This window comes from Parus major, chromosome 2 (assembly GCF_001522545.3).
Source record: "Parus major isolate Abel chromosome 2, Parus_major1.1, whole genome shotgun sequence".
Lineage (NCBI taxonomy): Eukaryota > Metazoa > Chordata > Aves > Passeriformes > Paridae > Parus > Parus major.
The window spans coordinates 50800710-50826484 of NC_031769.1; the positions used below are offsets into that span (position 1 = coordinate 50800710).

Here is a 25775-nt window from a genome sequence, read left to right on the forward strand (position 1 = left end):
CTTTTTGACCCTCATTTTAATACTGAAAAATTAGGAAAAATGAAACAACTTCTGCCAAAGAATGAATAAAAGATGGTTTGGAAGGTGTCCTTTTTCAATAAAATAGCAATCTTCTATTAGATGATCCATTAGTCACTGATAACTGGTCTAGTGCAGAAAGCAAATAATTTTTTGTGACCTCTATTTCTGTTCAACTTAAAAGAGAATCTCAGTTTTAAAATTACTTTTATCTTCTGCTTTAGAAATAGTAGATCTCACTCAGGAAGATGTAAAAGTCTGAATTGCAATTTTCCCCCCCTTGTGTGTCCCAGTTTCATGAGCTTTTTTCACTTAGGAGTAGGATGAAAGTAGACATGCAAGGGGAAGAGGCTCAGGCTCCCCAGATATCAGGAGGTGACTGGGGGGCCTGGCAGCCCAGGCTCTTCCACAGCCCCAGCCACGTGGCAACCCCAGCCCAAGCACTGGGCACCTCCATGGGGATGGGAACAGGACAGGGTGTGAGCCCAGGAGGGCAGGGCCATGGGAACCTGGGGACACTGGGTCAGGTGCTGATGGCCCCAGGTTGTGGGTGACAAGCAGAGTGGAGGAGCCCCAAGGGGCTGGGCAGGCACAGTGACAGCTGGCACTGCCTTAAGAACCTCAAGAGGGTGATGTGAAGGGGGTTTAGTGTTTAAAATAAGTGATGTGGTTGTAAGTGAAGTTCACCTGAGAGGGAGTTCCAGGTGCTTTTTACTTCCTCACCTCTGCATATACAGCTTTTCCATTAAGGCCTCCAGCCTAGGGTCTACTTGTGACCACTGTTTGCTGGTAAAACTAAGCTTGGCTCCTTTACTCAGCCTTTCTGGATACTGGAGGACAGACAAAATGTTTCAGGAGGTGGACAGAGCATGCAAAAACTGCGTGACTGCTGGTGAGAGAAGTTGTATTGCCTTGACAACAAGTAAGTTTTCAGGCTGCTGATTGACATTTTGCTTACTTTTTTTGCTTACAGTTTCATGAAACCTGCTGTTTTTCAGACAATGAAAAGAGATTTTGTCAGGAATGTGCACCCTGGGTCAAGAGTTCTTTATGCAAGGGATTAAAACTGAGCAGGTCCATGCATGGAGGTATAAGGTGCAGCAGCAGTAGCGTGTTTCATGGCATGCAGAGGCAATTACTGATAATCTTATTTGAGTATGAAAATGAATAGTCATTCATGATTCTCAGAGTAGGTTTGGGTTTTTGTGTTTCTCATTTTCCAGTGATTAAGGGAGCTCTCCCCATCAGGCAGGTATTGTGGAGCTGATCTTTAGACAGCTGCAAAAAAAAGCATCCTGGAGTGCCTGTTTTCAGCCTCTCGTTAATAATAGCTAATCTGAAAGTGGGAAGGGATTGAATGCTTGTCCACATATCAGCTGACTTTCTTGTTTATACAGGGATCCCTGTGAGACTTTTCCAAGTGGGAAGATTTTGGTTTTAAATTAAAAACAATGAGCAACTCTTCTTTGGTCTAGGCAAGGACTGCCAAAAGTGGAAATGTGAGTGCCCTGTAGGGGTCTAGGATGCATTGATTTCCTCATTCTCCTCAAGTTAGCTGAAGCCTCTGCAGCATATTTCAGTAGTGATTCAAATCCATGATTGGTGGATAAATCTGTGGAAGTAACAAAAAAAACTCCCTATATTTCAGCCATCTAAATTGATAGTAAAATGTTGCCTTGCAATGGAATGAAGTCTTGGCCTGTAGTCTGCTGGGTGTTAGTTGTGCTCCATAACTAGACTCATACTAGTCATGTAAACAGAGACCAAATGCATGTCGGTAATTTTCAGAAGTCATTAACAAGGTTTTTGTGGAAATGGTGAAAATTAAACATGATCAGATGGATGGTTAATGGGCATTTACTGCATAGTCCAGTCACTGAAACAGAGAGTCTTTCATTCAAAGCCACAACACGTTTGTTCATTTTGGTCTGGCTCTGCAGATGGCAGTGTTAAGAGATTTTTGATCATAAGACACTTTTGAAAATGTCTTGAAATACTTTTTCATGATGATATGAAGGCAGCAATGAAGAAGAAATTCTTGAAGTACTGTTGGAATGTTCTGTTTACCTATAAAGCAGAAAGTACTTTAAAATTGTGCACAAGCTTATCTTAATAAATCCTTATGGTGAACTTTAACTTTGGCTGCTCTCCAGCCTCTCAATCTTAGTCACACAATTTTTTTAACCTAAGTCAGAAGTCTTTATTATGGAAGCAAAAGGAATGACCCTTATTTCTCCCTTGCCAAATAAATAAGTGCCTACAGCAAATAGTTCTTCATCTCTCAGCTCTGTAGATGTGATCAGCTTGTGGCCTGATTATCCTCCTGTGCTTCACATTACATATCCCCAATATATAACCTGTGTTTATTGTTCAGTCCAGACCTGTGTTCAGATTAAGCTTCAGTGAACCAGTTCAAGATATAACCATAATTTCCTCTTTTTACACAGTATAGCAGCTTATCTTTAAGTTAGAAAACATTAGAATTTATCCTTCTAAGCAAGGGTTTTTTTTCTTTTCACCATCGGAGTAGTATTTAAAAATGTGTGCAATGTGAATGGGATTATAGATATATATCTGTGTTGTAAGGCAGAGGCTTAGGGGCTTTAGACTTCATAAGAATCTCAAATGACATTCCAGATATCTTTAAATATTTAAAATTGCAGATTAACCATATTTGCAATTTTTAAAAAGCATATTTTGTTAGTGTACCATTTATCACATGTCCTTTTTGGAATATAGACAAAAATACAGTCTCTGACTCCATGATGCAGAACAGTTGCACTACAAAAGCTGACCTGTGGTTTTAGAAAGATTGCCTTTCCCAGATTTAACTACACTCAGTTTATAGAATGGGCTGTTGAATGTTCAGAACTGGACAGTCCATTATTAAAAAAAGGAGCCTTATTCAATGAATTATAGAGATTTATGGTAGTAAACATCACATGTGATCACAGTTCTGTATGTCATACCTGCAAACACTGTGGAGAGAGAAGTAATTCAGAAAATATGCAGTATAATTTCAGGTAATATATTCCACTAGATGCTTTTACCTCTGATCTTGGAATGTAGGGAAAGAGGGTAATTATTCACAAAATCTGTCTGCTTTTGGGAAGTTGCAAAAGGAAAGTTGCTTATGTACACAAACTTTCCAGTAGAAAACACAGTAGTAGTTATCCAGAGGTTTAGTATATCAACTTGTAGACTGACATTACTTTCAGTGACAGTTGGAGCAGTTAATAGGAATATATGATAGGCAAATGTTTACTTGCAGCTCCTTCTGATTCTTCTGATTCCAAAAACAAACATAAGTTTTGGCTACATAGACGTTTCATTGAACATGCAAATGAGATATATGGAGTCTGAAAATATTTAAGTCTTATCTATACACTTACATCTATTGACACAAAGTACACAAGCACAGAAAAGAAAAAGATTAGGCATCAAAGTTGTGCCCCAAAGCACTTGGCATTTAAAACAAACTCTCCTGACTTAAAGTGGATTTAAGGCTACCTCAGCTGCAGATGTCAGGAAACACAGTGACATTTTTGACTTCACTCATTAGGAGTACAAGATGCAATATCCTGAAAGCAAACTTACAGCTTTGAGCATGAAACTTTAACTACTGCCAAGTTTCTTTTGGATGTATCTGCAGTAGCTCTAGGTTAGGGGTAATAACTCAAATTCAAGTTTTTGTTAGATCTTACTCTTTCTTTGTTTTCCAGGATTTAAAAAAAAAAAAAAAAAAAGAAAAAAAAAAGAGAGTGAAAAAAATCTCTGGATTTTTTTCAAATTCATTGTGAAAATAGTAGCTACTCTGATGAAAACATTGTGGAGAAAAAGTTAATGATTACATGGCTTATAACTGCAAAGACAGCAAGTGGAGAAAAGGCATAAGCAATGAGACAGATAGTAATTCTGATCTATGGAAAATTAACCCCTTTGTCAAACAGAAACACCACGAAGTTTATAGCTGGAATTCCAAGATGCCGATGGGCCCTCAGAGTCAGAGCTGTCTCTTATGAGTGATGTCTAAACTCAGGACAGTCCATCAAAGCAGGAAATTGCAAGGCAGTCTCCAATACAGCTGTTGTTTCAGTTTTAGCAGCTGTTTAGAGAAATGAGAGGAATACTCATACACCTAGCAGATAAGCAAAGAGACTGTACAGAAGCAGTAAGACAGAAGTGTGTACTTTATTTTTGTGCATAGAAATCTGGAGCATTGACACTTTCCTGCTTTTTTTTTTTTTTCTGTTTCATTAATTTACTCTAGAACTAAAATAGATGTAAATGTCTTCCATTGACATTTCTTCTGTGATGGTCTGAAGCAGGTTTCTGTCATGAGTCACATTTTGGAGTAATAGAAAACAAAAATTGTATTTTAGTGTTGAAAGCTTGGATTTAAGATTGGATTTGAACTTTCCGATTGCACCATATTTGACTTTGTCTTCCCCTGCACATAGGTATAACCATTTTCTAAGAGAAAAATGTGTTTGTTTCTAGAACAAGTCAGTACTATGTGTGCTGTGTTTGAAACACATACAGTTATAATTCAGGAGAAAAGAAGAGGGTAGAAGTTTAGTAAACAAGAAGTTCTTTATTTATTCTTTAATCTGATTATTTATTGGTTCCTTTGTTAAACTTGGAATGTAGAATGATAGTAATTGTATAATTTAAATCTGTATATACACTTGTAGGTAAGACTACTACGGTTGCTTTTTGTAGCATGTCTTAGTAGCCATGTACACCTTTAGTAATAAATTTGAGGGGAACCACCTTGTGCAGCAAAAAGATTGCAGATCTAATGATGTATTACTGTAGGTTTTTCTGAGTGCCATTATATTTTTGAATTTCACTTTTTTGGTGGGGGGAAGAAAGTTGTTTACATGAAGAGGATGAGAGCAGAGCAAATGGAGCAGAAACCAAATATGTGAATTGGATTCATTAACTTATAAGTCACAAAATGGTGCATTTTCTTAAATTTTGTGTTGAGAAGGTTGAATTCTGGGGAGGGTGGACTGTTTACTGTTTCTAATTCTGTCAAACATTTAGCCTAAATCTTCTCTGGTGGTGACAGACCTATATTTGGAAATACCTTCAGAAGGTTCCTTAACCAACAGCTTCTCCAAAGTGCCCCTCTTCCTCAAGAGAGTCACTTCCAGAGAGTGACAGGTCCTTCCAAACAGACAGAACCAAATTGTTTAGATACAGAATTTATCTGAGATCTGCTGAGCCAATATTTTTTGTCTAGAGTTAAAAAGTAAAACCTTTACAGTTGTTCATCTCTCCATCATATAATAATAAGTAACTGCTCAAGAATAATTTATCCTAAGGTGAAACTTCGTTGCATTCCTGTTTTCTGTAAAAAATACTAAGATAAAACAATAGGATTCATAGAATATATCATATGACTGTACAGCATTTAAAAATTGTTGCCAAGGACAGCAAGTTGTTTCAAGAATTTGCTTTCCAAAATCTTGCTGAATGTAATAGTTTGCCACTTTCTATGGAGACATATTGTGTTGCCCTCTATTATCACTCTTGTTTTAGACCTTTCCAGACCCTGTATCTCTGATAAAAAGCAGTGCAGACCAGTAGAAGGAGGCTCTTAGTACTGAAGTACTTTGTGGTGTCTGATGTCTACGCTGCACACTTTTCAGGGTTTTCTTTCAGTCTCGTCCTAGTCTGGGTCTGTGATTCTGTGAATGCCCATTAGTAGGTAGACCTTTAGGTGCTCTTCTGACAAGATCTTCCAGTAAAATTTTCTTGAGAAGGAATTTTCTGTGTGTGCTCAAGTCACTGTGGATCCCAGTGTGGAGACAGTCCACAGTATTAAAAAAAATAATAAAAAAATATTACAGTAAGCATACAGTGCATTATCAATAGTAAAACCCCATTAGTATGTATATTTCTACTTTACAGCTTTTTCTGTTTTAAAGCTTTAGCCCCTTCATGTTTTCTCTTATTTTATACATGCCAAAATGGCATCACATGTAGGTGTACTTTTATTTAAATTCATTATAATGCTAATGGACATTTTAAAATCCTGATGCATGTTTTTCTCTATGGAAATTACTTCTGTGATTTCAGCTTCATTTCAACTCTAATTTTTTGTCTTTTTCTTCACTACTGGATTCAAAGTTACTTTTATGTTGTTGAAGTTTCTGGCAGATGTCTTTGTCTGACCTGAGTGCTCTTTAGCACCTGTCAGCCTTCTTTCTCACTCTTATTTAAATTCTCAAAAGCTTTATCATTTTTGTTTGACATCAGTTTTACTCCAGTTGGATGAAAGTTCTGCTGCCCCAAAACTTCTGATGCCCCAATAAAACTCTGCTTTAAATTCTCTAGTCTTACTTAACAGTCAGGTCTGAATTTTCTCCTGTCTGTATGTATTTATAATGGGAAGCATTTCAGACATCTGAATTCTTTGTTTTGGGTTTTTTTTCTGCATAAAATCTAAGTGCAAGCCTCCAGTTAGACTGACATAAAGTAGATGGGGGAAATATCCGCATCTCCAGTTTCACTACCATAAAATTGAAGATTTGTGGACTTTTGGTTAAAATTTAGCATGGTACTTAAGATGTGAAAACAGGAATGATGCAGTTAAACAGATATGTATATTCATGGACTTTTACAGTGTCTTTACCAGGAGACAAGAGAAGTATTTGAATGAAGAAAATGAAAATTCAGTGAGTTTTGATGCCCTCTTGGCATTTTCAGGACTTCTGAGGAGTCATAGGTTGGTGGCTGAGAGCAAACAGGTAAAATGGTTTCCTCACCAACCACTACTGATAAGACAGCAGTGACTCACCTTCGTCAGAAATAATGTTTTCTGTTAAGTTAACAGGAAACTCATGTTAAAACAGAATTTATTAGACCTTGAGGCTGATAAGTGGCTCTCCTGAAACTATCCTAAGAAAGGAAGAGAAGGAGAAATTGAGAAAAACAGACTGTACAGATTTAGAAGACAGACCTGTTTGTTTGGTTTTTTATTTCTTTTTATCCCAAAAAGTCAAGCTACAGTTTTGTGGTGTAAAGTGGAGATGAAGGCCAAGAATATTCGTAATGTTATGTACAAGTTGTTTACATTTGAACATAGTCATAAATAATTATTTTCCAAAACTCATTGTATCTGCAAGCTAAGACAAGCACATACAGATTTATTGTCTGCACACTAACATTTCCTCTTATATGTAATCTCGGATTTGACTTCTGATGAATTTCATTTAAAAAAAAAAGTACTAATAAATTGATCTCCATTAATGTCTCATATTAATTATTGAAATTACACAGTTTTGGGGACTTAACAAGATATATTTTCTAAATTAAGCTCAAATATCAAAAGTAATTTAGATCAGTAGCATTGTAGAATATACAGAAGTGTGCAGCCCGTAGTGAATGAGAGAACATATTGGCTAACTATTTTGGCATTAACCATGCTAAAGCAAAGCCAAATTAACTTACCTTATTTATTAATATTATTTATATTTAAATATTCTTTCACAAAGTGTCCATATAAAACCTCCTTGTACATTTCAACTACTCTAGATATTCAGTAATTGTCTAAACAAGTAGTCCTCAGGTAGCTAACCAAGGGTGTTGTTACTATTTAAAATGATTACACTGATTCAATGTATAGGTTTTATTCTGTGGATGAGTGTTTCATTAGAGTAATACCAGGTTAGAGAGGGGTTGTCTTCCATTCACTTCCAAAAGAAATCTGGAGTGCCTGTTTTATTGTCTGCTAAGAAAAACATACTATTTTCCCCATCAGTCAAGGTGAATTACATTTTAAAACATCGTATGTTTCTCTCTTTGTCTTGAGGGCATTTTAAAAGTCTGATGTGCTTAATATTTCTCGGCCGTATTGACGAACCAGTACAGTCTTAAACAAAGTCTGAAACTCTGCATTTGTCTCCATTTGGTTTCTTGCTAATAAAGTCCAAAACACCCCAGAAGAAATGGATGATTTCTCTTCAGATAATTTATCTCTGGTTTCATCCTGCCGCTATGCTTGGCCCTGTAGCCAGAACACATGTGGGGCCCTGTAGCCAGAACACATGTGGATAATTATCTGTGTTCAGCCCTCCTGAAGTGCCATACAGGGATTGTTAACTCTTTGGAGAGACATCCATTGAAAGGTTTTGTAGTGCTGTGGTGATTGACAGCTACCTTTTAAAGGTCAGTTCCTGTCTTGTGTCTCTACGGTAGGGCTTTAACTTCTGTTTTAAATGGGAAAGTGTCTTGTTGCTTTGTGCTTGTGCAGAGTCTGGCCTGTGGCAGGAGCTGCTGGAACTCATCTTGGTCCCCTCAGTGCAAAGGCTTCCTGATGATGGTTCCATGTCCCCAACTCTCAAAGTGGTGTAATGCAGCCAGCAATGGCCCAGAAATGCATACAGGAATATTTCCCACTCTGGCCCGTCAGGATTGAGTCTGACCTCTTTCCCAAAACCTCCTGAAGAAAACAGCCATGAACGTGGCTGTTTCTTCATCTGGAGGTTTATGTGACTCTCCTTCCAGTGCACCACTGTAGGTGTCTCTACAGCTGTTCTCGAGTTGTGGCTGTTAAGAAGCAGATTCTTAAGGCTTTGCTCAGTAGGAAGAGCAGCTGGGGATCAGGGAGGGACTAAGATGCACATCATAAAAATCTTTCAGAAGAGCTTCGAGTCCTGAGCTTCTCATTTGTAAGAAACCGTAATTTCTGCTTGCCCTGATTCTGGAAAAGGTCCCTCTGCAAATCCTGTATGTGAACATGAGTGTCTGCACAAGGGCTGCTTATTTTGAACCAGCAATATTTATTTCTGCTTGTTTCAAAATCTAAGATAACACATTTAAATATTTAGGTGGGTTTTTTTGGTTTTTTGGTTTGTTTTTTTTTAGAGGCGCTTCTATTGAAACTCAATGAATGAAGTGAATGCTGCAATATACTCCAGATAGTATTAACCTGATCTTCTGAAATAAAAAGTTGGGAAAAACTTGGGAGTAATGAACTTTTTTTATTTTCTCATTGCTGTGATTTTACAGAGTCCTCACAAAATCAGTGGTGATTTAGTTGTGTATTAATTTTTTAAAAAATGGGGTTCAAATGGTTTGGAGAAAAAAGTTTTTTTCAAAACTTTCTTCCTCATTAGACATTCTCAGATCATATTGAGCTAGATGGCTTTCTACATATGTCTTCTATGAAAAAGGCAGAGAGTTGGGGTTGTTCAGCTCTCCATGGAGAAGGCTCTGGTGAGACTTTCTTCTGGTGTTTTCCATACATAAGGGGTCTTATAAGAAAGACAGACAAAAATCTTTTAACAAAGATTTTTGTGACAGGACAAGGAAGAAAGTAGGTTTAGATTTTTTCCCATAAATTAGATGGAGACATGAACAAATAGGTACATTGACAGATGACCAAGCTTACTTGATTTTTAATAATGAAGACAGCTGTTATCATAAATAATTCTCAGTGCATGAAATTTGGCTTATGAAATGTTCATAAGTATACACAAAGATGAAATTATTATACCTGTATGTATTGCATTTCATTCATCATAATGTGCAATTTAAGTTGAGGAGTTACGTGGGTAATATTTGAGCATCCGAAATCAACAATAGAAAATAGACACCTATTTTTAAGAGGATACTAAGTCTCCACTGTTGAAGATTTGCCAGACACCTTTTCCCCTTCCTGTTCCCAAGAATTAGCTAGCTCTTTTAAAACCAGACAAAAATGCACCTTCAAATTCCTTTTCATACCATGTGTAGTTGTCAGACATTTGTTGTAGACAATACATTTTTTAGCAGCAGAAATTTTCCCTTGGTCAAGGAGGGTTGGGTTAAAGAACACCTAGGCCAGCTTGACATCCACAAGCTCATAGAACCTGACAGCATGCATCCATGAGTGCCGAGAGAGCTGGCAGACACCATAACAATCATCTTTGAAAGACTCTGGAGATTAGAAGGGATGCCTGAGGACTGGAAGTAAGAACAAGTCACTCTGGTCTTCAAAAAAGGGCAAGAAGGAGGATCCAGGGGACAACTGACCAGCGATGGAGCACCTCATTTTGGAGACCATGTCTATCCACATGGATGTCACTATAGGGAAATTCTGCTTGACCAAGCTGATGTCCTTCTATGATGAGACCAGTACCTGGATGGATGAGGGGAGAGCAGTGGATATTGTCTACCTTGGCATCAGCAAGGCTTTCAACTCTGTCTCTCACAGCATCCTCACAGACAAACTCAGGGAGTGTGGATTGGATGAGTGGACAGTGCGATCAATTGAGAACAGAGCAGCAGATTCTAGAGAGCTGTAATCTCTGGATTAATCTCTGTGGCACTGCACAGGGTCTGTTTGGAGACCTATCACTAGTGGTGTCTCCAAGGTTCAGTACTGGCACAGAACTGTTTAACTTATCCATCAGTGACTGGCATGAAGGGAGAGATGCCTCCTTAGCAAGTTCAGTGATGTCTCAAAGCTGGGAGAAGTGGTCAGTACTCCAGAGGGCTGTGCAGCCCTTCAGAAGGATCTTAAAAGGCTGGAAAGATGAGCAGAGATGAACTGTCTGAAATTCAACAATTCAAGGCAATTGCAGGGTCCTGCACTTGGGGAAGAATAACCCCCTGCACCATCACAGGCTGGGGGCAAAACCGCTGGAAAGCAGCTCAATGGAGAAGGACCTGTGGGTCCTGGTGGATAACAAACTGTTCAGGGGCCAGCAGTGCTCTATCAAGGTCTATAAGTATCTGAAGGGAGCATGTGTAGAAGATGGAGCCAGGCTCTTCTTGGTGGTGCCAAGCACTAGGACAAGAGGCAACAGTGTCACCAGGAACTGAGAAACTCTCCAACCAATTTACTAGGTCAGAGAGACAACATTACTATTGGCAGTACTGGATGCATGAGGAATTCTCCTCAAAGCGTGCATGCCTAGTAACTTAACAGACCAGGTTATATTCCTGAAACTAAAACATATTCATCACATTTCCTCAGTCCATGCATGTATGCTAATTATTTCCATGGACATGTTTGAATACAATTCTGGATCTTCTGATGAATCTTTTCTCCTTGAGACTATTTCAAATACGGGATCATGTTGAAATGTATTTCCTTTATCATTGTGTGACACCCAATCCTTTTTCTAAAAACTAAGATATCTACTGGTACATATTGATCACAAATAAAAGGAAATAAGGAAGCATTGCCTGCCTGTTATTGGTCACAGATGTAGAAAGTTAGCACAAGGCCACATTAATCTCTGGTATTCGTACTAAGCACCGTATGGCACAAAATTAAGCATTAATTATAAGTATAGGGATTATACACTAAAGCTAAAAGAATTTTTCAACATCTTTCCTCGCTACTGTGTAGACTTCTTAGAGGAATATTACTTGCACATAAACTGATGCACAGAAAGTTCCACCAGAATACAGAAGCAAACTTCTTTGCTGTGTGGGTGATCAAATACTAGAACAGATCACCTAGAGAGCTTGTGGAGTCTCCCTCACTGGAGATATTGAAGAACTGTCTGGATGCAATCCTCTGCCATGTGCTCGAGGATGACCCTCCTTGAGCAGGGAGGTAGGACCAGATGACCAGCTGTGGTCCTTTCTAACCTGGCCCATTCTGTGAGTTCTTATGGTCTACAAGATTCACTTTTGTGGCTGGTAATGGTTCCAGGCAGGTGTAGTGGGTTGATGCTGGCAGGATGCCAGGAATCCACCAAAGTCTCTCTCCCTCTCCCTTCTGCAGCTGGACATGGGAGACAAAAATATAATGAAGGGTTCATGGCTTGGGATAAGGACCTGGACAGATTACTCATCAAATACCATCATGGACTTCCAGCAGCTTCTCACAGAAGCCACCCCTGTAGCTTCTCCTCTGCCCAAACCAGGTCATGCTAAACCAATAGAGGCAAGCAAAAGGGGTTTTATTCTGAAATCTTTGATGTCTTGATTTCTATTCTCTCCTAGTACTAATCCAACAGCATCCTCTTTCATGAAGCAGGAGTAGCCATGAAATTACATGCTTTCCAAGAGGGATATGTAACTAGAGAAGTTTAGGATGGCAAGAAATCCAGTATGCAAGAGTAATTCACCTAATTCATTAAGCAATCCTTGATTATGTATTAAGTTTATTACTAGTGTAATAAATAATTAATTAAATAAATAAATATATAATAAATAAAAAATTTAATAAATAAATAAATAGCTTGAAATTGATGGTTTAGCTCCTAGATTTTTCAAGTATTTGGCTATATGTTTTCTTTCTTGATTGTTTTTTATTTCTTTTTGATACTTTTGTGAGGTATTTTATTCTTCTATCTCATTAATAAAGCCTATAAAGAGGTTTGACCTAGCAAATTGCTGTTTTATGGGAAGGTTCAGTTCCTTTTTCAGCAGATGCATCCTGACTTTCTATTGTGTGCAAGAGACTGAAAACTTTTATATACAGAAAATGCAATATGTATGAGTCAAAGGGTCTAAATAGGCAGCATTACTTGTTCCAGCCTTTCTGCTTTTGTGAGGGTGAGCTGTGAGTTTTAACAGCAATGCCATTCTGTTGACCCCCATTTTATGTTTTTTGTATCAGTTTTTATCATCTTGCATTATAATACTTAGTATTTGGTATAGACTTGTTCTGCTGTTGTGCCCTGTTTCATGGGTTCAAGTTCTATTTTATTCCCAGAGAGTAAATTGAAAGAATTTCATAGAACACAATAGAACAGCTGGAAGGGACCCACACAAGCACCTAGTCACAACTTCCTGAGCACTTCAGGACTGACCAGGAGTTAAAGCATGGCTTTAAAGGCATTGTCCAAATGCCTCTTCAACACTGACAAGCACAGGGCACTGACCACTTCTGCAGGAAGTCTGTTCCAGGTTTCGCTACCCTTTGCGTAAGGAAGATGTTTGCTTATGTAAAAGTCTGAGCCTTGTCTGATGGATGCACCTTTTAGCTGTTCCCACATGTCCTAGGACTGGGTACCAGGGAGAAGAGCTCAGCACCTCCCTCTCAGCTGCCCCTTTTCAGGAAGCTGTAGGGAGCAGTGAGGTGGCCACTTGGCCTCCTTCTCACCAAAGCAGACAAACTCAGAATCCTCAAGAACGTGTGTGTGCTGTGCCCTTTGCCATCTTGGCTTCCTCCTTGGGACACATTCAAGTATCTTCACATCCTTCTTAAATCAAACTGCTACTCAAGATGGGGCTGCACCAGCATTAAATACAGAGGTGATCACCAATCACCTCTTTTGACCAGCTGGTGATGCTGAGTTTGGTGCATTCCAGGTTGAGGTTTACCCCACTGGCTGCCAGGGCACACACTGCTGACTCTTGTTGAGCCTCCTGCCAACCAGCACCCCCAGATCCCTTTCTGCACAGCTGCTCTCCAGCCACATGCCTCATGTCCAGCATTACTCCATCCCTGGTGCAGAATCCAGCATTTGCACTTGTTCATTTTCATGCCACTGGTGATTGCCCAATGCTCTAGTCTATCCAGACACCCCTGCAAGGCCTCCTGTCCCCTGAGACAGCCACCTCCCAGTTTGGTTTTCTCTGCAGACTTCCTGACTGTGCATTCAGCTCCTGTATCCAGGTCATTGATACAAACATTGAACAGAACTGGCCCTAGAATTGCACCCTGAAGAGCACTGCTGGTCACTGGCCAGCAGCCAGATGTAGATCCATGCACAACGACCCCTTAAACCTGGCCTTCAGCCAGTTCTTCACCCAGTGCACATCTAGCTGCTCATGCCAGTTGGACAGCTTGTCCAGAAGGATACTGGGAGGGGCAATATTAAAAACTGTACTAAAATCCAGCAGAACTACATCCACTATCTTCCCTTCATCCAGCAGGCAGGTAACCTTATCATAGAAGGGTATCAAATTAGACAGGACTTTCCCTTTCTGAATTCCTGTTGACTTGGCTTGATGATTGGATTGCTTTTTAAACAATAGCACCCAGTAGGATCCTCTCCATAATCCTTGCAAGTGGTACTGAAGTTAGTCTAACATATCTGGAGTTTCTTGGAGCTTCCTTCAAGCCCCACTTGTAAATCAGATGAGTGTTGGCTGGTTTCCAGTCAGTGGGGATGTAAGCAGGCTTCCAAGATCTTTGGTCGATGACTTAAAAAGGTCTTTCCATAATATCTGCTTTCTCCTTCAGTACTCCAGGATTAATCACATCAGGCACCATAGACTTACAAACATTCAGCTGATATGACTGGTCACTTTACTGTGTCAGTGTCCACAAATGACCAGCACTTTTGATCCCCTGAGCCCTTCAAAGCAGATTCACAGGGGACATTCTCCTTGAGTAGCTGAAGTCTTCTCTCTTAATATCCCAGGCTGGCAACTTGGTTGGTTTTTTTCTGTCAGTGCACCAAAAATTTATTACTTAACCATTTCATGCAAAGGGTGAGTATGCTATCAACATGTTAATAATTTTAAATACTCATTTGGGGAATATAAGAGGTCCTCCATGTAAGTCTAAGGAAAACAAAAGGTAAATGTCATGAGTATTTTGTTCTTTTATTGCCTGCTATACAATGCAGTTTCTTCCTTTTTGGTATTTAAATAAGCTTTGATTCTTTTGGGATGCTCTCTCAGAATTATAACTGGGATGACATATGTGATGCTGGAAACACACATTCAGAATGCAAATTCCTGTGAGAAAAGATGCCATGCTGACTGTGTTTGCTTATGGTAAGAAATCCCTGTCAAATATTTAGGACTCAGGTTGGCCTATTTTGAATGATTTTAGTGTGCTTGTGAATATTTCTCTGTATTCTGAGTGCCAAATCTGTCACTGATGACAGTGATTACATGGATAAATCTGTAATGAAATGCAAGGGGACTGGAGCTATATCCATTACAAAGTGGCTGTTGCAAATAAACTTCCCACCCCTTTCCAAGTGTGTCTCATAATGGAGGAAAGTGAAGGTCTGAGCAATATTCCATTCCCCCACCATGCCCTTCAACAAAATAATGGATTTTTGTGAAAGTAGTCAACTCCAGCTGACTACTGAGCTATACATGAGAAAAAAAAATGGGGGGGGCAGGGGAGGTGGGATAAAAAATTATATATTTGAATGGCCAGCTTGAATTTCCTTTAATTATATTTGTTCTTCTTGACCTGAGCAACATGCCTTTGAATTTCACAGGTGTAGAAAGAAGTCAGTCAATCAATCATTGTAGAAAGGAGCAGTCAGTCATTGCTAGCACCAGATCTGTCTTCAAAGCCTGCTGTTATAAAGCAGAAGCCATTTTCCTGTCTACTGAAAGTAGATATGGTTTCTTATCCTAGGTCAATGAATATAATAACAGCAAATTATTTCTTCCTGTAGCAGAGATCAAGAAGGAATGCAAAATTGTCTCTCAAGTTCATTCTTTGCTACTTCCAGCCTCTGTCTTTCTTGCCTCAAGGTATATGAAAGTTACAGTCAGAAATGAAAGGGAGAACAGAGCATTTGTGAGATTCTCCCACTCAATGAAAGGAATTCTCTTCATCAGTTTGTTTGCACTGAAGAAATTATAGAGGCCAGGCTTTTATGAAACCCCTAATCCTAGCATGAAACCTCCAAATATGAAGCCAGTTCTACTAAAAGGATGATGGTATATGAGAGGATTTGTGGGCTCATGATTTGCTGCCATTGTATAAAACATTAAAAAAAAAATGTTATCGTAGGGCTTGAGAAGTACACGATTGAGAAGTACAAGAAACTAAAAGGTGTTGACCAGCAGCCTGTTGATTCTTCTTCTTATTTATGCAGTATAGAAGATTTCCAAGTGAGAGTTGGAAGTAGGAGGGCTACAGAGATTTGCCAGTTTGTCAAAAAAGACTCCTGGGAACAGATAAATAGATTTGAATTTTATGAATTCTTGCATAGCATAAGGTGCCTTCCAGTAACACTCAGCGATTCAGTGATAAGAAGAAATTGTTTCTTGCTACAAGTTAGGTGAACATTATCCTGTCTTTTAAATTAACTCTCACACTTCTCTAATACCCAGAAAAATAAGATAATATAGTTTAGATAGAAGGGATCCTATAGACTCTTCCCCTGTAAAAATACACAAAAAAGGAAGGGCAGTGACACTAAATTTATTATGAACTGATTCATAATGAGAAAGATTATGCTGTATTTTTTATCACTTAGGAATTGCAGAGTATTAGTGCCCTTAGTAAAGGCCCCTCTAGGCTGACAATTTAACTGCAACACTGCATAATAATTATACAGGCAATATGAAATCTTCAGCAGCTTGTCTACTTTTCACTCTTATCTGCAATCTATTATACTCTGTAGTCTCATAAATGGATATAAAGAAAATGGTTCTGATTTTTTTAAGGCATCACTAAAAATGCTAATTAAGCCTATAATGATGAGCCTGCTGAGGATAGGGCATCAAATGCACAAGCTCAAGGATAAAATGTCATACTGGGCCAGTCTAAGGCCTGTTTGAATTTAGAAAAGGACCGGGGACTTCTTACTTATTGTAGTTTCACTCTGTCTTTGTGGTGTATTTTGCACTGATTTGTGGAAAACTGGAGAAAATATTGTGGAATCTCATTTACAAGTGGGAAGTTTCTCTTTTTGGTGGTGTTCAGAGTAGAACAAGAATTAGTATTTACTGCATTTGTCAATCTTTAAGATATGTCTGTGAAAAGGATTTAAACGAATGAAACTCCCTTTTAAAGTAGCTTTTGTATTCCCAGATATCTTTTTAGGTTAAAAAAATGTTTTCATCCCTTTACTTGTGTGCATGTTAGCACATGCTGCTGGCACTCTTAACTGCTTGCAGTATTCTGAGGGAAGTAAACTTTCACCTTTTTTGCACGTGTGATTGCTGGGGCTTTGCCACACAAATAGCCTGGACTGCAGAAGGAAGAGAGCTGTTTCACAGCTCATGCTCATGCAACAAGTGATGGGCAAACAAGGGATTCACTCCCCGTGCTCAGTGACACGGGAAGTGTTCACTCAGGCTGGTTTTTGCTAGGACTGCAGAGGATGTTCCAGTGTGATTGTGTGAAATTCTGGAATAGTTTGCTGTCTGTGGGTAATTTGTACATTCGATATACAGTAGCCACCATTTAAATGTATAACCTCAGGGTATAGTAACTCTTTGCAGTTTACTGGCACTCACCTCCACAGGGATTTCCTTCTGTACCCTTATCATAAATTGGTTTGAAACAGATGTGTTCATTAATTGGGTCTAATAATGATTACAATACATTCTGTCTTTCTTGCCTGGGATTTTATTCACTGTAAAGTCATTCTTTTACTAAGTGTTCCCCTTGAAGGGTAGCCTTTGTAGGGCTGTATCTTGAAAATAACTGATTTGCTGAAGTCTATCCATTTCAGCACAGGAACAATACAAACTTTGATAGGAGGGATTGGCACGACTGGGTCCAACAGTTTTCAGTATTATTTTGAAGCATAATTAATTTGTTTATTTTTCTCTATGTGTTTAAGCAGTCATTGATATGACATATGAGAGCTTTTAGACGTACATGTTTTTGCTGGAACTGTGGATACTTTTATTTTCAACAGCATCCAAAAGCCTGGTTTGGTCAGAAAATGTTCTCTGAATAGCGTTCACATAATAGCAACTCGGCACTATGTGTATTTATGTGAAAAGACAATCGATGATATTTTAGGCTTATAACAAAATGACTCTTCTTAAGTACATCCTTTTAGAAAAATTGGCTGTATTTATCTTGCTCAAAATCTCAGCCTAAAAGCTTTTATTATTGTTAAGTCAAGCTCTTACACAACTAATGATTAGTAGAAATATTTCTGGAACTTTGTTTTTACTTTATTGCCAGTCATATTTGATTTTAAACATAAATGTTCTCATCTTTGTTTCATCCTTGTTCCTCTTCTCTTCCTTCTCTCTGCTGCTGTCTTTGGTGATTGTGTTGATTTTCACTCATTCCCTAAGTCTTTTCTCTATATACCATTTTCTTCACCCAGATGTTTATGTACTAAAACAGATTGTGTTTTTTTCCTTTTCCCTGGGTAACGCTATGACATCTGTATTTAGTTTTTTGCTGCTGTTGTTGCATTCAAGTGTGTGCTGCCATCTATGGAGTAATCAGAGAAATAAAGCTGGTACAAAAAAAAGATGTTTTATCAGAAGATCATTGAAAACACGATCTAGGTAGTGAAGGAGGTATCATAGAGCAGTTGGCCAGATCTCAAGAAATCCTGTTCCTCTGTAGTCCTAGATCTCACAGCAAGCACGGGTGGAAGTACACCTTTTAGAAAATCAATGGTGTCTAGTAATGAAATTATTCAGTTGATTTCTTTAAATCAGAGTAAGTTTGCTTTTGTTCTTCAATCTGATAACTCATTCCTTTTTCTTTTCCTTCCCCATTACCTCTCACATGTCCTAGTTATTCAGCAGTTTCCAAGACCTGTTTACTATATCTTTCTTAATTTGTTTTCCAAAGCTTAATTTTAATTCCTTATCCTTCCCCAGAATCTTGTTAACTGACTTTATGCCTCTCCTCAATGTTCAGTTTCTGCCTGACAAGGTCCAGGTTTCTCTCCTTTAGATCCCTTCAGAATGCATTACTGAAGATTAGTCCCCATTCTGTCTCTCTTTCATAACATTTTGTTCCTTGATATCTATTTTAGAGTGTACATTTATTGCACACATCTATTCAAGATGGTCTTAAAAGCACTTGGAGAAGTAATTTTCTCTGTACTGGGGTATCCATGCACGCAGAGAAGCTACTGCTTTTCTCTTGATGCTGTTCATGTGCTTTCAGCTTGCAGATTTTTGACTAAGGATTCTAGCATCTCACAACCTTGAATGGGGTTAGGTGTACGAATTCCTGGCAATCAGACTTCTATTCATTTCAGCAAGATGTGGCAAATAACATCTCTTTAGGTCTTTCCTCAGCAAAACAGTGTTGGAGTGGGTGTATATTTAAACACTACTTCTTAAATGCTTTCTTATAACACAAGGTATTAGAATCAAAAGGAAAAGTTTAACCTATGTGGATAAAGCATTCTTAAAAATATCTTCTGACATTTTCTTCTTATTGCTGGACTCAAAAATTGATCTTATTTTCCAGCATCAAAACAAAATGAAGGAAAAAAATCGATGCTGAAGATTGATCAATGTTTTTCAAAACTGACTTAATAAGATAAAAATCAATGCAGCTGTATTATTTGCCATTCCTTCATCACCAGGAACATTCAAACATGGTAATATTTGATTCTTAAGTTAAATGTGAAAATATTTCAGTTACCTCCTACAGAGGAAGAAAAAAAATATAAGGAGGGATTTATTTAGTGAAAGTTCAGTTTTCTTTTTAAACCTAGTTTTGGAAATTTGAGTTCTGCAGAAACTGAAAACAGTTTGATATTTTAAGTGACAGTATATAATTATTCCTTTAATCACACAGATTTAAATAGAACAAATTATTACTTGTATTTGCAAATTGCGAGCTCTGATCCTCCCTTCCTCCTGCAAAAATGAGTTCCATCTTGCTCGGTTGAGAGATCTAGACTCAAAAAATTGGAGATAAGCTTGGGAACTGAATTTCCCTCATGGCAGGTTCACAGTGCTTTGAATTTAGAGCTTTACTGTACAAATGCATCAACTGATTAACCTTTTTTGCCAAAAATGAGTGGGTTATTTGTAATTTGTTTATTTGTTTTTCCCAACATTCATTTCCCTTTTCTACTTCCACTATCCCCAATAATATTAAGATCCCTTATTGACTTATTTAAAGAAAAGCCTTAGAAACTGACTTCTTATACATTATTGAACCAATCCCTAAAACATAAGTTTGGCCTGGTATTTTAAAGGATTTTTTAAAACAAATTATTTGCATTTCAATATTCCAGTTCACCTGCTGCCTTGGGTTTAGTTCTTTGGACTCCCTGCTTGGAATTTTTCTTAACAACTGAGTGCTATAAAATGTTTTCTTAGGGAAGAAAATCATTGTCCTCACATAATCACTGGGACTGGGATTTTCTGGAAGTACCAGACACTGAAAGACTCCTGATAAAATCCTAGATATTGGTGAGCCTCTGGTACTGGCATCTTTTGTTTTAAAGATTTATTTCATGAGCACAGGAAGACAGCTTTCTGCATAAATTTCTACTGAATTAATTCCCTATCTGCAAGCTGGGCCAGAATGTCATAAAATAGGAAATGCAAACCTGATCGTAGGTAGACACAGACTTTAAGAATGTGGAATTTAAACAGGTTCTCTGTGGGGCCAGCTACTTTCTCATCTGCTTTTCATATTCCTTTGCTGATTGATTAATATGGTGAGTTTTCTCCTCTCTTCCAGTAGCTCTGAGCAGCAGTATGTACATTCATTGGGATCAGACAGTCCCACCCCTTCATCTCTCGTTCATCATCAGCTTCATTATCGACAATATTCGTAATCACATAACAAGAGAGCTTGTTCTTGTAGTTCTCCCTTTCCTCCCCCCTCCTTGCTGTGAGAGAGAAGTGGCATGACATTTTGCATAGCTAAAAGCTTCTCAAGCCTGAATTTGTTACACCTCTGAATTTGGCAGGCAAGCATTCACAACCACTACCCATGAACATGGCTCATCACCACGTGAAGCTGGACACCCTGAGAAGACAGATAATATTGGATTGGTTTTCTTGTTGCTCTGCAAACAATCAAATAGGCTTAAGCTATGCAATCTGATATTCCCTAATTGACAGCTTTTCCAAGGTTCATTTGTTAACTGAGAGCATGACATGTATTGAAGTTGTTTCTTCATAATGCATTTGGCATTAACTGGAGAAGCTGTTGAATGCCTCAGACATCAATGTCTCAGCAATAAGATATTTCACCTACAGTTTTGACTTTCTAACTAGTGACTTTGTATTTGCAAGAGCATGTGAAATGAGCATAGGATGAGACAGGGCAGGAGAATAAAGCTTAAATGCGTTCTCCTAAGAAAATTTGTGAGATTGTTTTTGCTGCTTGGGACATTTAGCTGAGTTTTATGGTTTAACTGTTCTTCATTTCTTTTGGTATAAAACCTTGGTTTCTTGCTTAACAAAGTATTCACTGACTAGTCATAGGGCTTCAGAGCCCTTTTATTTTGATGAAAGGTATATTCATAAATAGGCATATCTGATTTTATTTACAGTGATGAAGAGTTTGTGTGTAAAAGATGTGCTCAAGAGTTTTGCTTGTCTGCATTCACAAGAGAATAAAATAAAATACAAAAAAAACTCTATTTCAAAGAATCTTAAGCTTCTCCTACAAGCCCAGGCTTATCTGAAGGAATAAATTATCTGTGTAGGAGAGACCAGAAGATGATTTCTTCACTGATCTTGTCACTACGTTTCTTTTGCTGCTTTCTTGTAGATGGTTTTCATAAACACTTTCCTAGTTTCTTAGAACACAGATTGTGCCAGAACTGTAACACTCAGCACCTTTCCATTCTGTTAACAATTTCTACTATCTACTCTTCCTTGTAACTGTTCATAGGATGTTCACACAGGATCTGTAAGTGCTAATTAAGAGATTTATCATGAAAACATAATCATTAATAGCTGTTACTTCTGCATCCCATGAATATTTTAGTTAATACATAAATTTATCTTGAATGTAAAAAAAAGTTTCAATTTCTGTTTTTTCATTACTTAGTGTAAGCAGGTTACTCTAAATACTTGGATTAATTTCTCTAGCAACTAGTTAAGTTTCTGCATGTATTCCTCCTTCTGGGAATAGTACATGCCTGGAGAAATACATGAAATTTTATAGATGACAAAGTAATTGAGGCGCTTCAGTGGTGCTTTGACTAGCACTGTTTATTAAGTGAAACACAGCTGTTTAGATGAGGAAAAAAATGGGTGAATGGGTCAAGATGCTTTCATTTCATGGGAATAAAGAACCTAGCTTTGACAGAAGGGCCTGTTCAAATAATGCCAGGGAAGAATGAGCCAAGCTAGATTCTGCTTAGAAAAGCCTAGAAACAAGCTTTTGAAAGCCCTAAGGTCTGGAACCTAAGCATACATCTCTCCTCCCCCTGTAAACATCAACGTCCTGACTTCCTGCTGCAACTAAATATTTCAGAGCCCTTGGTGAACATTCTGGACCTGTCTCCAAGTACCTCCTCTTTTGTTTGCAAGGTCTGTGACCAAATGCCATTTGGGTGCCTGGCGAGCACTGACTCCAGAAACACTTCTGTCTTGCAGGGCAAGCACAAGCTGCACGTGGACACAGGACTGGAGGGCTCCTGGTGTGGGCTCATCCCCATCGGGAACCCCTGCGAGAGTGTGACCACGACAGGCCTTAAGTGGAACCTCAGTAAGTGAGATGCCTCTGGGACGGTGGGTTTGGTGTGGTCCTGACCCTACATTTACAGCAGTGATGAAGGGCCTTGCAAGTTTGGAGGTGAAGCATGGCATGGAATCCCTGCCAGGCCATTTTTTTTTCTGAAATGAAGGGGTTTTTACAAAAACAAAGCAAAAGAAATATGTTTAAACCTGAGATATCACAGGCAAAGACACATTTTCCATTTGGGAGTCATTGTGCTCTTCAAACAGAACATTTGTTGAGGTCATGATACATTATCATCTTGATACATTGCCCTCCAGGGAGAAGAAGCCACGAGTGTCTAAACTCCTGCTTATAAGCCATAAAGTTACCACAGACAAATAATAATGTGATACAGATTATTAAAGCTACCTCACTTCACCCAAACTGCTTCATGTGTATTGTCTGTTTCTCAACCCTGAATGAATAGATCCTTTTTCTTACTTGAAAGTAGAAAAAAGAGTCCGTTTGATTAAGAACCAGGGACATTTATCTGTAGAGAAAGGAGGTTTTATGACACAAAAAAAGTTGAAACAACCTTCATCCTCCTGCCTCTTCCTCCCACACTGAGTCATTTGGGATGTATTTACACAGCAAAGTAATGGGATATTTTCAATGAAGATTCATTGAAACTTAAGTGGGAGCAAAGCAGTAATTGAGAGGCTCTAGTCTCAGTCTGACTGACATGTCCAGGCTTTAGAGCCATTCCATGCAGGAAGGGCATGCTGTTCTCACAGTCTGCAGTGCAGTGCCTTCACTGGCTGAGAACTGATGTGAGTGACCCACTGTGCCATCCTGCAGAACATCTGCTGGTTCCACTGAGAGCTTAAGGTGGTGGTAGGCATTAGTAGCTCTCTAATGACAAAAGATATAAATAGGGCATTAGTTTTGGATTGTGGGAGAAATGCCAGATGAGGAGTTGTCTGGCTAGCAATATTTCTGTCCTTTTAAACTGGATTGGAAGAGCTGAATGTATTGCATAAGAGACACTCCCTTATTTTGAAAAAGAGTCAGATATTTTCATTTGTACATATAAATTCAGTTGACATATAACATACTGAATTTTCATCTGCTCATCTCCTGCTGTCCAGCAACTTCTGTGACCCATTGGACTGAGGTAGTAATTTCTCAGAAAACATTCTGTCCTTCGGAATAAGGTACAAGAAGCTCAAACCAGCCTCATGTTGATGAAGTAAGCCTCTTTGAATCCTGTGTTGTATTGCAAAAGGCTATTCTGTGAATCAAAATGAAGCAATGAAGTTGCAGCCTTTTCTTCTGATTTTTATTAGTTGAAAAGCCATTTTTCAGATAAAACAGAATTTTTTCAGTTTAATTCCATAAATTTCATCAGATTTACAAGGTCCATCAACTTTAAGGATGGTCTGTCTGCTCTGTTTCTTTATTACTACTAAGTTATTATTGCCTGATCTGCTAAACCTAAAGAGAGAGGGATTGCAAGTCAGCTGTGCCAGCTGGAGGAGGATGCAGGGGGGAGATGAAATGGCAGCAAATATTTTTTCTCTATAGGGCTGGGTTAAGATGACAGTTTCTTAAGTGTTGGTTGTAACAAGACATGGACCTATGTGGATTTTTAATACGCTTAGTTTAATATTTTATTTTTTTTTCTGGGGGACAAAAAAGTATTTATGTGACTTTTTCCTGCTTCTTTCATCTTAGCATGACACCATCATCTCTGCTTCTCCCTACCCTTTTTGCTGTTATTTTCCAGGAGGAAAGAGAGCAGACCATTAGTGTTTTTCTTAGTGATGTATATATATCACATCCTGTTACAGGCTGTTTTCTGTCTTGATATTCATGTTGCCCCCAGGTTGTAGTTCTTTCATTTATTTCTTCATATTAATCACAGATATATCTGTAAAACCAAAAATTGATCTGATCTTCCTTGAAGAAGCTCAGTCTGAGACATCAAGGTCATTACAACCTGAAACTCCTCTCTTGCCCAAGTGACTTGAGCTAACCTTTTCACTCATCCAAATGCAGAATAACCTTTGATTAAGATTATTGTTCAGACTCTGATTAAAAAATTAAAGTACAGTTACATTCCCCAAAAGGGGAACCAATATCTCCAAAACAGCATGTGGTTGGTTGTGGCTTGATTCGACATTTTCCCTAATAAATCATACCTACGTTCTGATGATTAAAGTTTGATATTAACTTCCATTGTGTTAATGCACTTTTATGCTGCCCCTAGTTCTGCACTTACTTCAAAAAATATTAATCCTCCTGTAAATTGGGACAGAGAAGCAAAGGATCAGCTGGGAAGAAATAGCATAATAATAGATACTGAAGTGTGATACGGATGTCAGCCTTGCTGCTGATGGCAGCAATGGCAGAGCTTTGCCTGTTGCTTCATTAACAGCAGTCTGAGCACACACCTTTGTAAACCTCAGTGTAAATATACTGTAAACCTCAGTCAATAATTTTTTTTTTGTGGTTATAAGTTAATTTTCATGTGTAAATCATAAAAGAAATGGAATTTTTATGCCGAACATGATATGAAAGGCCTATTCCTCCAGTTTGTTATGGAATTAAATTGGATGTGACCTTACAAGTTGGGTTTTAAAAAGTAATTTTTGAGCCCTCAGAATATTTAGGTATCTGGGCAGTAAACTAATTTCAGAATTTTAGTTCAAACAGTGATGCATTAGGTGGTAGGGGAGCCCTCATTTTTGCAAACAGTAATTTCAAACAAATCAAAATTCAAATAACACTGCTGTACAAGACAGAGCTGGCTTTGCATCAAGCTTTTTGATGTTTAACACCAATTTCTGCCTGAGCATATCTAGATTACTCTGCCAATTAAAATTTGTAAAACCTTCAAGAGGTAGTCAAACATTATCTGTGTCCAGTGTGCAGGTGCTGTCATACCTCATAGGTTCTGAATAGAAAAAGATAAGAATAAATACCTAGGACAGAAGCTGTATTGAGGTTAAGAGCAAGGTACCAAAGTTCCCATTTCAACAGTTGAACTAGATAAAACTGAAATCTGGAAGTTATTCTGCTAGCAGAGAAACAATGATGACTTTTAATATTACAGAATCCAGTATTTTTTGTATGTTTGTTTGAGAATGAAGCATGTATGCATGTTTTTATGCATGCTTATCTTTGTTATTTGCTAGCACTTGTCACAAACAGAATTTTCATTTATTTTAGTTCTCATCTTATGAGTGAAAGAACTTGGAGAAGAAAGTGGAAAATTGATTAGAGAAAATATTTTTATCCATACCTGCTATTGTGTAGCACATACTCAGAACACATTATAAACATATTCATTCCATTCCCAAAGGGATACAGATCTTTTCTCTATTAAAATCTGATTTACAGCACAGGAATCAGATAATGCTTCATCTGATTTGACTCACCTGGCTGCTTGCTGATAACAGCTCTTATATCTAATAAATAAATAACAAAAAATCCAATAATGCCAGAATTACCCAGCATTCTTCATTAGGTC

The 25775-nt window shown here is 38.2% G+C and overlaps 1 protein-coding gene across 6 annotated transcripts in view; it reads left to right on the top strand.

Annotated features, from left to right (window-relative positions):
* Window positions 1-25775, top strand: part of TPK1 (thiamin pyrophosphokinase 1) — a 296764-nt gene that overhangs the window by 211220 nt on the left and 59769 nt on the right. For 5 of the 6 annotated variants that reach the window (XM_015619881.2, XM_015619882.2, XM_015619879.2 and 2 more), the window contains one exon: window positions 22180-22291. In XM_015619881.2, the coding sequence (XP_015475367.1) occupies window positions 22180-22291 (112 nt within the window). Of the gene's footprint in view, window positions 1-22179; window positions 22292-23391; window positions 23493-25775 lie in introns of all 6 variants that reach the window. The other variant, XM_015619880.2, reaches the window with a different exon arrangement.